The 12,849-nt window shown below is 37.3% G+C and overlaps 2 protein-coding genes across 2 annotated transcripts; one reads left to right on the top strand and one right to left on the bottom strand.

Annotated features, from left to right (window-relative positions):
* Nucleotides 1–102: 102 nt before the first annotated feature.
* GGS25DRAFT_485332 (putative MFS transporter) lies at nucleotides 103–2,701 on the top strand (the record flags this gene model as incomplete). Its single annotated transcript, XM_049260542.1, has 5 exons — nucleotides 103–865; nucleotides 934–1,061; nucleotides 1,143–1,524; nucleotides 1,683–1,970; nucleotides 2,078–2,701. Exons 1-5 carry the CDS (start codon nucleotides 732–734, stop codon nucleotides 2,697–2,699), a joined length of 1,554 nt encoding a protein of 517 aa, XP_049117558.1. The 5' UTR covers nucleotides 103–731.
* Nucleotides 2,702–3,015: 314 nt separating this feature from the next.
* Nucleotides 3,016–5,599, bottom strand: GGS25DRAFT_485329 (cytochrome P450). Its single transcript, XM_049260541.1, has 6 exons — nucleotides 4,895–5,599; nucleotides 4,722–4,810; nucleotides 4,552–4,642; nucleotides 3,971–4,472; nucleotides 3,586–3,880; nucleotides 3,016–3,474 (listed from the first exon to the last, which is right to left on the bottom strand). Exons 1-6 carry the CDS (start codon nucleotides 5,142–5,144, stop codon nucleotides 3,157–3,159), a joined length of 1,545 nt encoding a protein of 514 aa, XP_049117557.1. The 5' UTR covers nucleotides 5,145–5,599; the 3' UTR covers nucleotides 3,016–3,156.
* Nucleotides 5,600–12,849: the final 7,250 nt, after the last annotated feature.

Raw genomic sequence — 12,849 nt, 5'->3', positions numbered from 1 at the left:
CAGAATAGCATCCTTGAGCCCCAGGCTTGGCATCTGCGGGCCGTTGTGGACTACCTGCTAGGTACTTCTTAGGTAGTATTGTATCGTCCCTACTAAGGCTAGCCTACATGTACCTCTCAACTTCCCGGATACAAAATGCCGAATCTTGGGGCAAGTGCTATGGTATTGTAGGCAGTTGCATGTTACAGGTAAGGGGTGACGCAAGCAAGTGCCATCATGGAATCTGCGTTGTTACTCTATAACGCCGATTACTACAACACACCCTCGTCTGACCGTTTCAATCTTCACAACGCCCTGCATGACATGTATACCGTCACTTCCCCGCTACCTCCGAGCGCCATTCGGTCCAGATGCCCCCCTGCGTCTTCTTTTCCCTTGCGTTAGGTACCTTGCCTAGTATGTATATACTCGCATATCGTCGTAGTCACAAAGAGCCGGTCTAGAGCTTGCTTGATTGGCGTCCTATCATATCGCGTCCACCACTACAGGTAAGGTCGTGTTGAACAAAGAGCCGAAGAAAAGTTCTCCATCAACCAGAAGCCACCCTGCGTCTTCGATGGGGTAGTCACATAAAGGGTGATAAATAGCCCTGTAGCTACCCGTAGGCGAGAACAGCTTCCTTTCCCAGCCCCATTATTTCTTAACTACATCAATGTATGTAGCTCTCGCAAATCTTCAAATCTCTCTCTCCTCATTGACATTCCCCTCAATGGGAAAATAAGCCTGTCGACATGGCCAAACCTGACGAGATCACAAGCTCTGCTGGCCAGAAAACCGATATCGAAGGGTCAACCTCACTACATGAACATGCTGTCGAGAAAGATGTCCATCTCGCTGCTGAAGAGGGGTTTGCCGTAACAGATAGGTGGGTACCTACTATCCAAAAGACCGTAAACTTTTATAGCAATTGCTAAGTGAGCCTCAACTACATAGCCAAGGCGTGCCCATCGTCCAGTTCGACGAGGTGGCCGAGAGAAAGCTCCGGAATAAGATTGATATTATGGTCGTGCCGACAATATCTCTACTGTACCTCTTCTGTTTCATCGACCGCGCAAATGTCGGTATGTCCAACCCCTGAACAGCACTAGTTTAGGTCGTATACCTCCCTACCTTCCTACTTTCGGAAAACTGATCAGGTCCAGGCAATGCAAGATTGGCCGGGCTGGAGAGGGATCTAAACATGCACGGCAACGACTACAACTTGCTGCTCTCCGTTTTCTTCGTCAGCTACATCACCATGGAAATCCCGTCTAACCTTCTCTGCAAGCGGATTGGCCCCGGCTGGTTCATACCCTTCATCTCTTTCAGCTTCGGCGTGTGCTCTCTCGGCACCGCCTTCGTTCATGATCTGCCGGCAGCTTGTGGCGTCCGTTTTCTCCTCGGCATCTTTGAGTCCGGGATGATGCCCGCCATGTCTTACTATCTTTCGCGATGGTACCGCCGCTCCGAGTTGGTTTTTCGTATTTCTCTATTTATCGTCGCGGCACCGTTGGCTGGTGCCTTCGGAGGCCTGCTGGCTTCGGGGTAAGTGTATTTCGGCTTATTACTTATTCTCGCTTAGTCTGTGAGCATTCATCGTGAAGGCTTTGGCTTCATAGTCTATCAGTACCAGAGACTTTAAAACAGCCTTGGAATATATAGGAATTCATTAACCTACTACCACTAACTTACTAATGTAACAGTATCTTAACTCTACCTAACATCGGTAGTATTCACTCCTGGCGCATGATATTCTTGGTCGAGGGAATCATCACGATAGGGCTATCGCTGATCGCCTTCGTGACGCTCACCGACCGTCCGGAAACAGCTCGCTGGCTTACACAAGAGGAGAAAGCCTTGGCTATTGCACGTGTCAAATCAGAACGTTTGGCACAAACTGTTGTTCTCGACAAGACTAACCGTAGGAAACTGTGGCTAGGGTTCTATAACCCCGTCGTTATATCTACTGGTGTGATCTTTCTCTTTAACAAGTACGTACTTTGTTTCCCCCTTTATCGGGCATGTTTGCTGCGGATTGTAAAGATCCTTCGAAGGGGCCTTTTCCCTTATCACAATAACTGACTCCATGTTTTTATAGCATTACCGTACAAGGACTAGCTGTCTTTGCGCCCACCATTGTTGCGAGCATCTACCCCTCGTACTCAATAATCCAGCAGCAGCTATACACAGTCCCGCCGTACGTAGTCGGGGCTCTCTTCGAGCTCATCATTCCGCTGATGAGCTGGCGTCTCGACAAGCGGCAGATCTTCCTCATCTCCACCGCGCCGCTTACCATGATGGGCTACATCATGTTCCTAGCCAGCCACAACCCCACGGTGCGATACGCGGCGACCTTCTTCACGGCCATCAGCTGCTTCGCGGTCGGCGCGCTCACGAACGCCCAAGCCTCAGCGCAGGTCATCAGCGACTCAGCGCGCTCCATGTCCCTCGCCACCAACATGATGTTCGGCAATATCGGCGGCCTCGTCGCCACCTGGTCCTACCTCAGCCGCGACGCTCCCAACTACCCTATCGGCAACGGCCTCAACCTCGCCTCCGCCACCATGGTCTTGCTTGTCTCTACCGCCGCTCTGGTCTGGATGCGCATGGACAATAAGAGGCGTGATCGTCTGGATACGGAGAAGGAGCTTGAAGGGTTGTCGCAGGCGGAGATTGAGAGTCTGGAGTGGAGGCATCCGGGGTGGAGGTGGAAGGCTTGAGGGTAGGGTTGGGGGTGTAAAGGGAATGGGAGGGGAGGGGAGGGAAAGGAGAAAAGTTGGTCTGAATTTGTGAGGTGTCGTAAGCCAGGTACGATGATATTATACCTAGTTGCTAAGTATATATGGAAAATATGTCTAGGAAGGCTAGATATAGGTACGTATCCATTATCTTTGGAATGCTAAGGAAAGGAAGTTACACAAGACATAGGCACAAATATATAAAGGCATCTACATATATATAATAGCAGGCGGACACCGAGATGAAAGCATGTAAAAGGTAATTCATTATATTTACGCATTTTTCATATGTAAGGTAGGTACAAATAGGTACCTATATACTTATAGATAGGTACCCCTAAGCACCTGGCTCCTCGGCCACTAGCTTATCCCACCCACCTACATACATACATACATACATAAAACCACCCAGGCTACCTAACCTTCCGAGGTTACCTACCTACGCAGTCTTCTTAACCCTCTTAAACAGCACCGTCTTGGTGGGATCGGGGAAAGCATCAGTGCCCATGCTAAGGTTAGCGTAGCGCTCGGTGACGCCGTCGGGAGTGCGGATGTCGTAGTCGAGGAGGATGCGGGCGAGGATGAGCTTGATCTCGTTGGCGGCGAAGAAGCGGCCGGGGCAGGCGTGGCGGCCGTAGCCGAAGTGCATGAAGTCCTTGGTCACGGTCACGAACTGGTGCTGCTCGCGGTTCTTATACTTGAGCAGGTCCTCGGAGGTGCCGTTGCGGAGGTCGAGGAAGCGGTGGGCGTCGAATTGCTTGGGGGAGGGGTTAGTGTTTGTTTGGTCCCATGTGATTCGAGGACAGGAAAAAAGAAATTGAATAAATAAATAGATAAATAAATAAAAACGGGACGTGATAAAACTCACTTCAGGGTTTCGGTACACCTCCGGGTCATTCACGGTAAGGGCGTGCGCGGTCTCGATGAGGTAGCCGGAGGGGAGGTGGGTGCCGTCGCTTAGGGTGACGGGCTTGTCGACGTAGCGCTGGAAGCGGATCAGACTGCCCGGGTTCACACGCTGCGACTCCTTCATGACGCTGTCGAGCAGCTTCATCTCGAAGAGGGCGTGCGTCGTCATGACGCCGTCGTTGGCGGCCAGGACACGGGTGATTTCCTCGCGCAGCTCCTCGACTACGTCGGGGCGCACTACGAGGTCGTAGAGGCTGTGAGATTCATGTTAGCGTATCTGTGTCTTGGCAAGAGCAACGACCACTACCACTTAGATGTAAGTAGACGGGGTGAGTGAAACTAACATCATGGTAACGGTAAGCGTGGTGGTGTGGATAGCGGCCATGCTCAGGTTGAGTTGTGACTCGGCGAGCTCATCGTCGGATAGGTTGAACTTGGCTGCCTTTTCTATCATCCATTGGAGCGTGTCGTCGGGCATATCCTCCCCAGCCTTCATGGCCACACGGCGCTTGGCGATGATGGGTTCCAGGAAGTCGTGCGCCTTCTTGCGCTCTGCGAATAGCTTCTTGACCTCAGGGACGAAGTAGCTCCCGAGCCACCTCCACCGCTTACTCCATCGCTTGAGCCCGGACACGGCACCAACGAAGTCGAGCGTGTACCCGATGCTCGACTTGAGGTATTCCTCTGAGCGGCAGAGGTCGCCTCCGATGAAGATGGCGCCCGAGACGATGGCCACAATGCGCAGGAGCGTTGAGTAAGCGACCTTCTCAGACCAGTCTTCGCAGGCCCCTATCTCTTCCTGAATAGTCCGCGATGACTCCTCCGACAGTCGAGGGTTGATGCGCACTTAAAAGTCGATTTTGTTCAGCAGACGGGACTTGGATATATCTAAGTTAGGGGAGATACAAGGTAGATGATGACTTACCCAACGCACGAGTGAGATCGCTTTGTATGACATGGACGAGGAACTTGCCTCGCGTGGGGTGTTCCATGCCGAGGAGGTGCTGCTCGTTCATCTGGTTATATCGCGTTAGTCTTCTGGTAGAACCGATCGCCTAGGGTATCACTCATGATAGGAAATCGGAAAGATCGTACTATTGTGAATGCCTTGTCGATATTAATGATGTCATCCGGAAGCTGTCTCACTTCCTCCATGAGATGTCGAGGGAGAACGATTTTGTCGCCTACGTTAAAAAAAAAAGAGGAGCAATATTAGCATCTCTTTTCACCCATCCATTCAACCCAGATTTGGTTTCTCCCTCCCTTACCATCTAGTGCAGTTAACCTGAACGCCTTGGACTTGAACAGCTCGTAACCCTTCTGGTAAAAGTCTATGCCATTCGTTATGAAGGCCTTCCTTCGCTTCTCTGCATTTCCAATCTCCTCGCCGACCAAGGGCAGCTTCGATGCCCCGCTGCTGTTAAGTAGTATAGAGGCCGTAAACACGGTGACGAGGATCACGGCGATGGAGGCCAGGATGGGAGCCCGTTCCTGGACTATGTTCGCGACTTGATCCATTGCTGCCAGTCCGCGATGTTCGAGTATAGTTGTTATTTGACAATATGTACAACTAATAAGAGAGAAAGAGAACAGATGGACGAGTGGGCGTGTGTCAATATTATGTACCCTAAGTAGGTAAGGACCTACGCCTCAGCGTTACATTAGATATTACCCACTTAAATACACTATTGGTATCGTTTGATCAAAGGGATAAGTCATATGTATGTACTGATTATGTGCGGGTATATTCATATACGAAAACGAGTAGCTATCACGCAAATATGTGTGATCCTATTGGAAGTTGAACGTGTAGAACCAAGTATTTGGGAGGAGTGGAAGCGTGGAAGCGTAGAAGCGTGGTGTGGGGAGTGTCAGAACAAGCTAAACTAGGTGCATAGACTATGTAGCCATGTAATTCGGTTGCCTACCTGCATATCAGGTACATACCTACCCTAGTGTAGTGTAACTTGAAGTATTGTACAAGTACAATACAAATGTAAAGACTAGTTACATGTATGTAGAAGACAGCACTGGGAGACTTCAAGTTGGAGATGGTATCCTTGCTACTATGATGTACGGAGGTGGTTTTCAGAATATTTTCTATACCATACCCCTGTCAGGACCCCTACCAGAACCTTGTCGGCTGCCAGGTAGATCTACCATCTGGCCCGCTTTTCCCTCGCCACCTGTGCCGACATCTTATGACTTACTTAGTAATTTGCGGGGGCCCCTTAATAGCTCAATAAATACATAATAGATCAGAGTAAATTAGGGGCTAGTACAGATGCCAGCCAGGCGGTAAGGTAACTGCTGTGGCAGGTGGCAGAGCTACCAAGCAGCTGACTGGGGTGTAATATTCTGTGAGCGTCCTCCGTACTTATGTACATGTAACTAAGTAATTCCACGATCTAGAAGATAACTAGTGTAATAAAGAACATTGAAGAAAGTGGCCTGTCACCGGCATCTCGGATCTGATCTGTAATTTGGAACCTACAGCCCTGCCAGGTTGCCCTTCGGTTAGCTCAATCCCGGTCCTAGATCCATTATCGGTACCTACAGTAGGGTCCTAGACTACCTATTACCTAACTTCTAAGTACCATGATACATCCATCACGTTTGGCAATTGAAATCGTGTCAGGTATGTAATACCATGGACATCGTCCATCTACGCCGTAAATGCATAGTGCGGTGTGCCTAACTAAACAAAGGAATACATGTGCCATTTGTTTAGGTAATAAGAACAAAATAGCAAATAGCAAGTTTTCAAGACGAAATCAAATTGGTATTGTCTAATTGGCTAACTGTCACGCCTCCCTTGCCGCTGTATGCAATATTAATTGATGTACCTAGTAGTATGTACTTAGGTAGGGAGAGAATGTTGTTATTAAGGCATGTGCTTAATGTTGTTTCAATTGATGTTCGGACATTCAAGGATGCTAGGGTAATAGTAGTTATTAACTTATTAGCATCAATAGCTGGACACATCCGCATGATGGGTGGTAACTATGCATGGTCTGTGAAGAAAGAAACATGATTACTAGCAGTAGTTATGTGATTGGATACGTCTAGCTACACTACATACATATGTAACCTTCGTTTCTTCCTTCCCCTTTGTCGTTGCCTAAACAATCCAGCCAATCAGAGTCTCTGTCGCTAGAAAGACTTGCCGTATTCGGATTCGAGTTTGACTAACATCTGGCACTACCTGCCCTAACATAGGGAGGGTACCTAGGTACTGGGTACAATACATCATGATACAGGCGACGACAATATGCAATTGTTAAAAGAACAACGGCCTGGGTAATGCGAGCTCTATTTTTATCCAACATCGTGGATATCTATCGAGCCAGCTAAGTACACTAGTATGTGCCCCATCATCCAAAGTCGAACTAACATCGGATTGGCACGCTCGGATGTGAGCCGCTTCTCAGCAACGAACCTTGGGACGATCCCTCAACTAAGTCTGCTTCAATGAGCTGCAGCCTGATTCAAATCTCAAAAACTTGACTGAATACAATCGCAAGACTCACTGTAACAGGGAAGGTGACAAAATGTATTATTAGTAAAGGTAGTTACCTGGGGCTGTGATTTTATCTATGCCAGCAGCTGGTGAAACTTGATGTTATCAGATATGCATGCATAGGTACAGTACATAGCTTATGGCTTGTATATCTAAGACATCGTCACATGGTCTCATCCATCAGCTACGCCACGATGCGGCACAGCAGCTTGGTTGGAGTCTTTCAGCTAGGTTAGACAGTTCACGCCTCTTTGAAAACGGTGACATTTGGGTATTTTCTAGAATACTGCATAGTTACGCCACCAGAAAAGGCGAGAAACCTTCCTATCTTTCTCTGCTAGAACTACAATAGATGCCCGCCGAACTTAAGCATGCCTACCTAGTAGGTACCCTGAGTCCCTGACAAATAAACCTCGTACATGAGTTTGTTTCGATGAGCGTGGGTATAAATGAGTAATATTCCCGAGTTTGCCCCAGATATTGCGGGATTGACACCCAGCTAAAGGCCCTTGCCATCTGGCTGATTGGTAAGAATCTGCTATTAGCATGCTGTGAGGGAGTAATTCAGCTCCGAGATCCCTGTCAGGAAACCTGTGGTAAAATGCCTACAGAAGCAGCAATGTATTCTCGAATCATGTACGCCAGACAGCTCACCTAACCTAGAGGAGACAAAAGGAATAGGTGAAGGATCATAGTATAGCGTTTAAGGTTTAATCTGTATTAAATAGGTACGTACTAGGAAATCATTAATAGGATCTTTATACTTTAGAACAAGTAAAGACTCAAGAGATATGGGATGGCTTCACGCCGTATAGTAGGGCCCACCCCCTTGCTGTGAAGTTAAGAATAACTAGGTACCGGTACCTAACAAATCACCTCCCTACATAACCAGTACCCTATTAACTGGATAGGGACATATTTTCCTTTGAATAAAATTTGTTAACACCGGAAATGGTGGCATCGTTTTTTCCTACTCCGAATAAACTTTATTAACAAATGTTACAAGTGCCTTAAGCATCCTTAGCCATATAGCCCTTATGGCCATATATTAACACTCCACCATCCATAATTTAAGAATAAAACAAACTTTCTTCCTTTCCTCTTTCTTTTTCTTAGTTGTAGTTGTATTATAATAAGTTATGAGTTTTGTGTCGTTTAAAAAGCGCCGATTTAATGTTAAAAGATATTAAATAATTAAAGGAAATATTATAAAATATTGTTTTTTTTAATTTTTATAAAACCAAGATTAAACTAATAAAATATAGGCAAAAAACCTATTTAATATAAAACTAAATTAAAAAATAAAATCATTAAAAAAAAAGCTTAAAAAAATATTAAAATTAAGTATTATACTTATTTATTTTAAAAAAAGCTTATCAAATAAAGTTTTAAACGAGGTTATTAAAATATTTAAAATATTAATACGATGGGAAAAATCTTAAAATAATAAACCTTTTAATTATTAATAATAATAAAAAATTAACGATAAAATATAATATTATATAAGTATTAAAATTAATTAAGAAATTTGCTAAAATAGCGGAAAACTTATTACATTTCTTATTAATTTCATTACTTTTTAATAAGTATAAACTTAAAGAATAAAAAAGATTAATATATTAATATTACTAATATTATAAACTTAATAAATTTATTAATAATATATAATAAACGCCTTTATAAGAAATATTCGATAAAATAAAATAAAAATATTATAAGGAAAAAGTTTATTATATAACTTTATTAATAAGTTTATTATGTAATTTAAACGTGATTATTTAATTAAAAATAATTAGTTAAAAAAATAAAAAAAACGATCTTAAAGTGGTTTATAATTTAATATTAAAAATAAAGTAACATTAAATCCGTAATAAAAGTATTTAACTTTTTATTTATAATATAGCATTAATAACGCAGCTTTAGCAGTTTTAATACACATTAAATTATTAATTAATTGCAATTAATTTAAATCATTTTTAAATCTTTAATTAAAAATATTAATTTAAAAGTTTTAATTTAAAAAATAAATTAACCCCGGTTACATAATTACACCTATTTTATTATAAAAGTTATTAATAATTAAAGTTATAACTAATATTATATATAAACCACCTCCCTTACCACTTTAATTTAAAACACCATATAATAAAACCCGATAAAATTAATTAAAGATTAATTAATATCTCGATTAATTAAATTTTCTAAGATTTAAAACATATATTAATTAATTCGTCTCGTTAAAACGAAAAAAATAACCGTTTTTAAAGATTTTTAAAAAATTATTTAAATAAGTTAAAATAAGTTTAATATAACGTTAAATTAAACGTAATAAAAATACTTATACACGCATTTAAATTTATATAAAAAACTAAATAATATTATAGATAAAATACATATACTTTTATTGTAAATTTAATATTACTTTAAAAATAATACCTAAAATCTTTAAATAATTAAAAGTAACATTAAATCCGTAATAAAAATATATATATTTTATCCGTAATATTACTTAATCTTTTATACAAATTTAAATACGCGTATAAATACCTTTGCCACGCTTAATTTAACGCTATATTAAACCCACTTTAACTTATTTAAATAATTTTTTAAAAATCTTTAAAGACGGTTATTTTTTTCGCTTCGATAAAATAAATTAATTAATATATATTTTAAATCTTAGAAAATTTAATTAATCGAAATATTAATTAATTTTTAATTAATCTTATTAAACCTTATTATATAATATCTTAAATTAAAATGGTAAGGAAAATAGCTTATATATAATATTAATTATAACTTTAATTATTAATAACTTTTATAATAAAATAAATATAATCGTATAATTAAAATTAATTTACTCCTTAAATTAAAACCTTTAAATTAATACTTTTAATTAAAAATTTAAAAATAGTTTAAATTAATCGTAATTAATTAATAACTTAATATATATTAAAGCCGTTAAAGCTGCATTATTAACGCCATATTACGAATAAAAAGTTAAATACTTTTATTACGGATTTAATGTTACTTATAATTAATATCTTAATTATATTATTAATTAAAAAACCTTATTTTTAAAAATGAAATAACTTTACGTAACTATATAATTAAATTTAAAAAAGTGTTTAATAAATTTAAATAATTAAATCTTAATTTATTTAAAATTATAAAAATATTTAATATAATAAAAGTTATTAAGAAATAATATTTAAATTAATATTAATTTTTAAAATGAGATTATTAAAAAGGAGTTTTAACTTAGTAATTATTTTTAAAAAAATTTATATAAAAAGTAAATAATAAAGATTTAATAATAATCACATTTTTATTTAAATCGTTAAATTTAAATATTAAAAGGGGTAAGTTATTAAAATTAAAAAAGAAATAATTTATCGATTATATAATATAGAGTCTTGCTATTCGCACCCCATAAAATTGCTATCGGAGCTTATCCGCACCCCAGTACATTGAAAGCTTAGCGTTCAAGGGCCGTTGGTCCGAGCTCTCCACCTAGCTTCAATCAAAAGATCCAACACAACTTCCAATAACTTCCAATTGAAACATTGGATTGAAGTGCATCTAGCACCATTAGAACCGTCTCAATTAGGGCTTCCAAACGATATATGTTTCAAACTAATGCGACCGGTAATTGTAAAGTTATTCAGAAAAGAGTGAAATAGACGCTTTGCCGCTAGTATAGCGCTAGCCGGCACTACGCTATGCACGGACCACTTCAACCTGTACCATTTTCAAGGTGCTTCTTGATCTTTGAATTCAAATAACTTCGCAACCACCGGTCGCATCAATTTGAAACATATATCATTTGGACCGTCTAATTGAGCTGATTCGAATGATACAGGATGCACTTCAATCAGAGTCTTGGATTGGAAGTTGTGCTGGATCTTTTGATTAAAGCTAGCTGGAAAGCTCGGAACAGCGGCGTTTAAACGCTAGTTCCAGATGTACTGGGGTGCGAATAAGCCTCCGATAGCAATTTTATGGGGTGCGGATAGCAAAACTCATAATATATAAAAAGAAATATTATTTAATTTAATAATGGTGTATTTAATGTAAAAAGTGCCATATAAAAGGAATTAAAAAGTGTTACGTTTTTCATTTAAAGCTAAAACCAGTTTTAAAGGGTAAAGTAATAATTAAATTAAGAAAAAGTGAAGTATTTAAAGGCTTATTAAATATTAATATTAAAGCCTTATTATATAAACAAATAAATAACGATTTTTTATTAATAAATACCTTTTTAGCCGTAATTATAAACTTTAATTAAATTAAAAACCTCTTTTAAAATATATGTGTTAACGATTTAAGTTATATAAATTATATATTTAATAATTTCAAATAGTTTAAAATTTATTAACCTTTTTTAATATTATTAGGTATAATAGTTTTAAATGGTAATAAAGTTAAAGTTTTAAGTTATAATATAATAATAATAAAAGTTTATTAAAATAACGAAAATATAACTAATTTATGATTTTTAAATGTAAGTTATTATTTAAAAATGTTTGTGAATTTAATAAGTATGAGATAATTAAAAGATAACGATATTATATTTAATAAAATAATAAATATTTTACGTTTAAAGGATTTAATAACCTAAAAAATGGTAAAGATTAAGTGGTTATAAAGATTAAAAGTATTTTAATTATTTGAAATTTTTAATAATTAATATAAACCTTAAACTATTTTTATAATAGTTAATATTAATTTAATATATAAACGTTTAATGTATATAAGCTTTTTAAAAATTAAACTAACTTATAAAAAATGTGGATTAAAATTAAAAATCTTATTTAAGTTAGAATTTTATAATATATATATATAAATAAAAGCAAAAAAACTTATTTAAAAAGTACCTTTAATCTTAACATTATAATCTTTTTAAATTATTTATATAAATGTCTTATCTTATAATTAAAAAAGCCATATAAGCTTTAAGTATTTATATATATTCACGGATAGATATAATAATTATCGATAGGTGAAGTTTTTAAGAAATAAGGAAGTAATTTACCGATTAATATTTAATTTTTAAAAAGAAGTTAAATTTTAAATTGGATTTAAAATCTAAATTTTTTATTTTAATAAAGGAAAGGAATTCTTAAGAAAGAAAGGAGTTATAAAAAATAAATTTAAAAAAGCCGGTATATAATTTAAAGTGATAATTAATTATATATTAAAATAAAACGAATAAGTTAAGAAAGTTAATAATTTGGTAATTATTTTAATAAAGGTTGTTATAATTAAATTTAAGTTATTAATATTCTTTTAATTATAAGTTAAAAAGATAATTATTACAATTATAAATTTACTTTTTATAAAAATTAATAAAAATTATAAATCCCCTTATAACTATTTTTATAATTACTTTAAACTTTTTAAAAAAATAAAAAAGGAATATTTATTAAATCTATAAACCTTTAAAATAATTACCTGGATATAAAAGAAATAAATCCCACGTAAAAAAAAGCAAATATCTTAAATAATTAAAAATTATATAATAAGATATAAAGATAAACGATTAAAGATATATAAGATTTAAATGTTATAATTTAATTAAGTTATTTTTGTAAAAAATATTAAATTTAACGAAAAAAGATGTTACGATGGAGATAAATTAAAAAATTTAAAATATAAGATTATTTTAACTAATTTAAATTTAATGAAGTTAAGTAAATTTAAAAC

The sequence above is a fragment of the Hypoxylon fragiforme genome (genome assembly GCF_022984875.1).
Source record: "Hypoxylon fragiforme strain CBS 206.31 chromosome Unknown GGS25scaffold_4, whole genome shotgun sequence".
Lineage (NCBI taxonomy): Eukaryota > Fungi > Ascomycota > Sordariomycetes > Xylariales > Hypoxylaceae > Hypoxylon > Hypoxylon fragiforme.
This window is presented reverse-complemented; position numbering and strand designations above follow the sequence as displayed.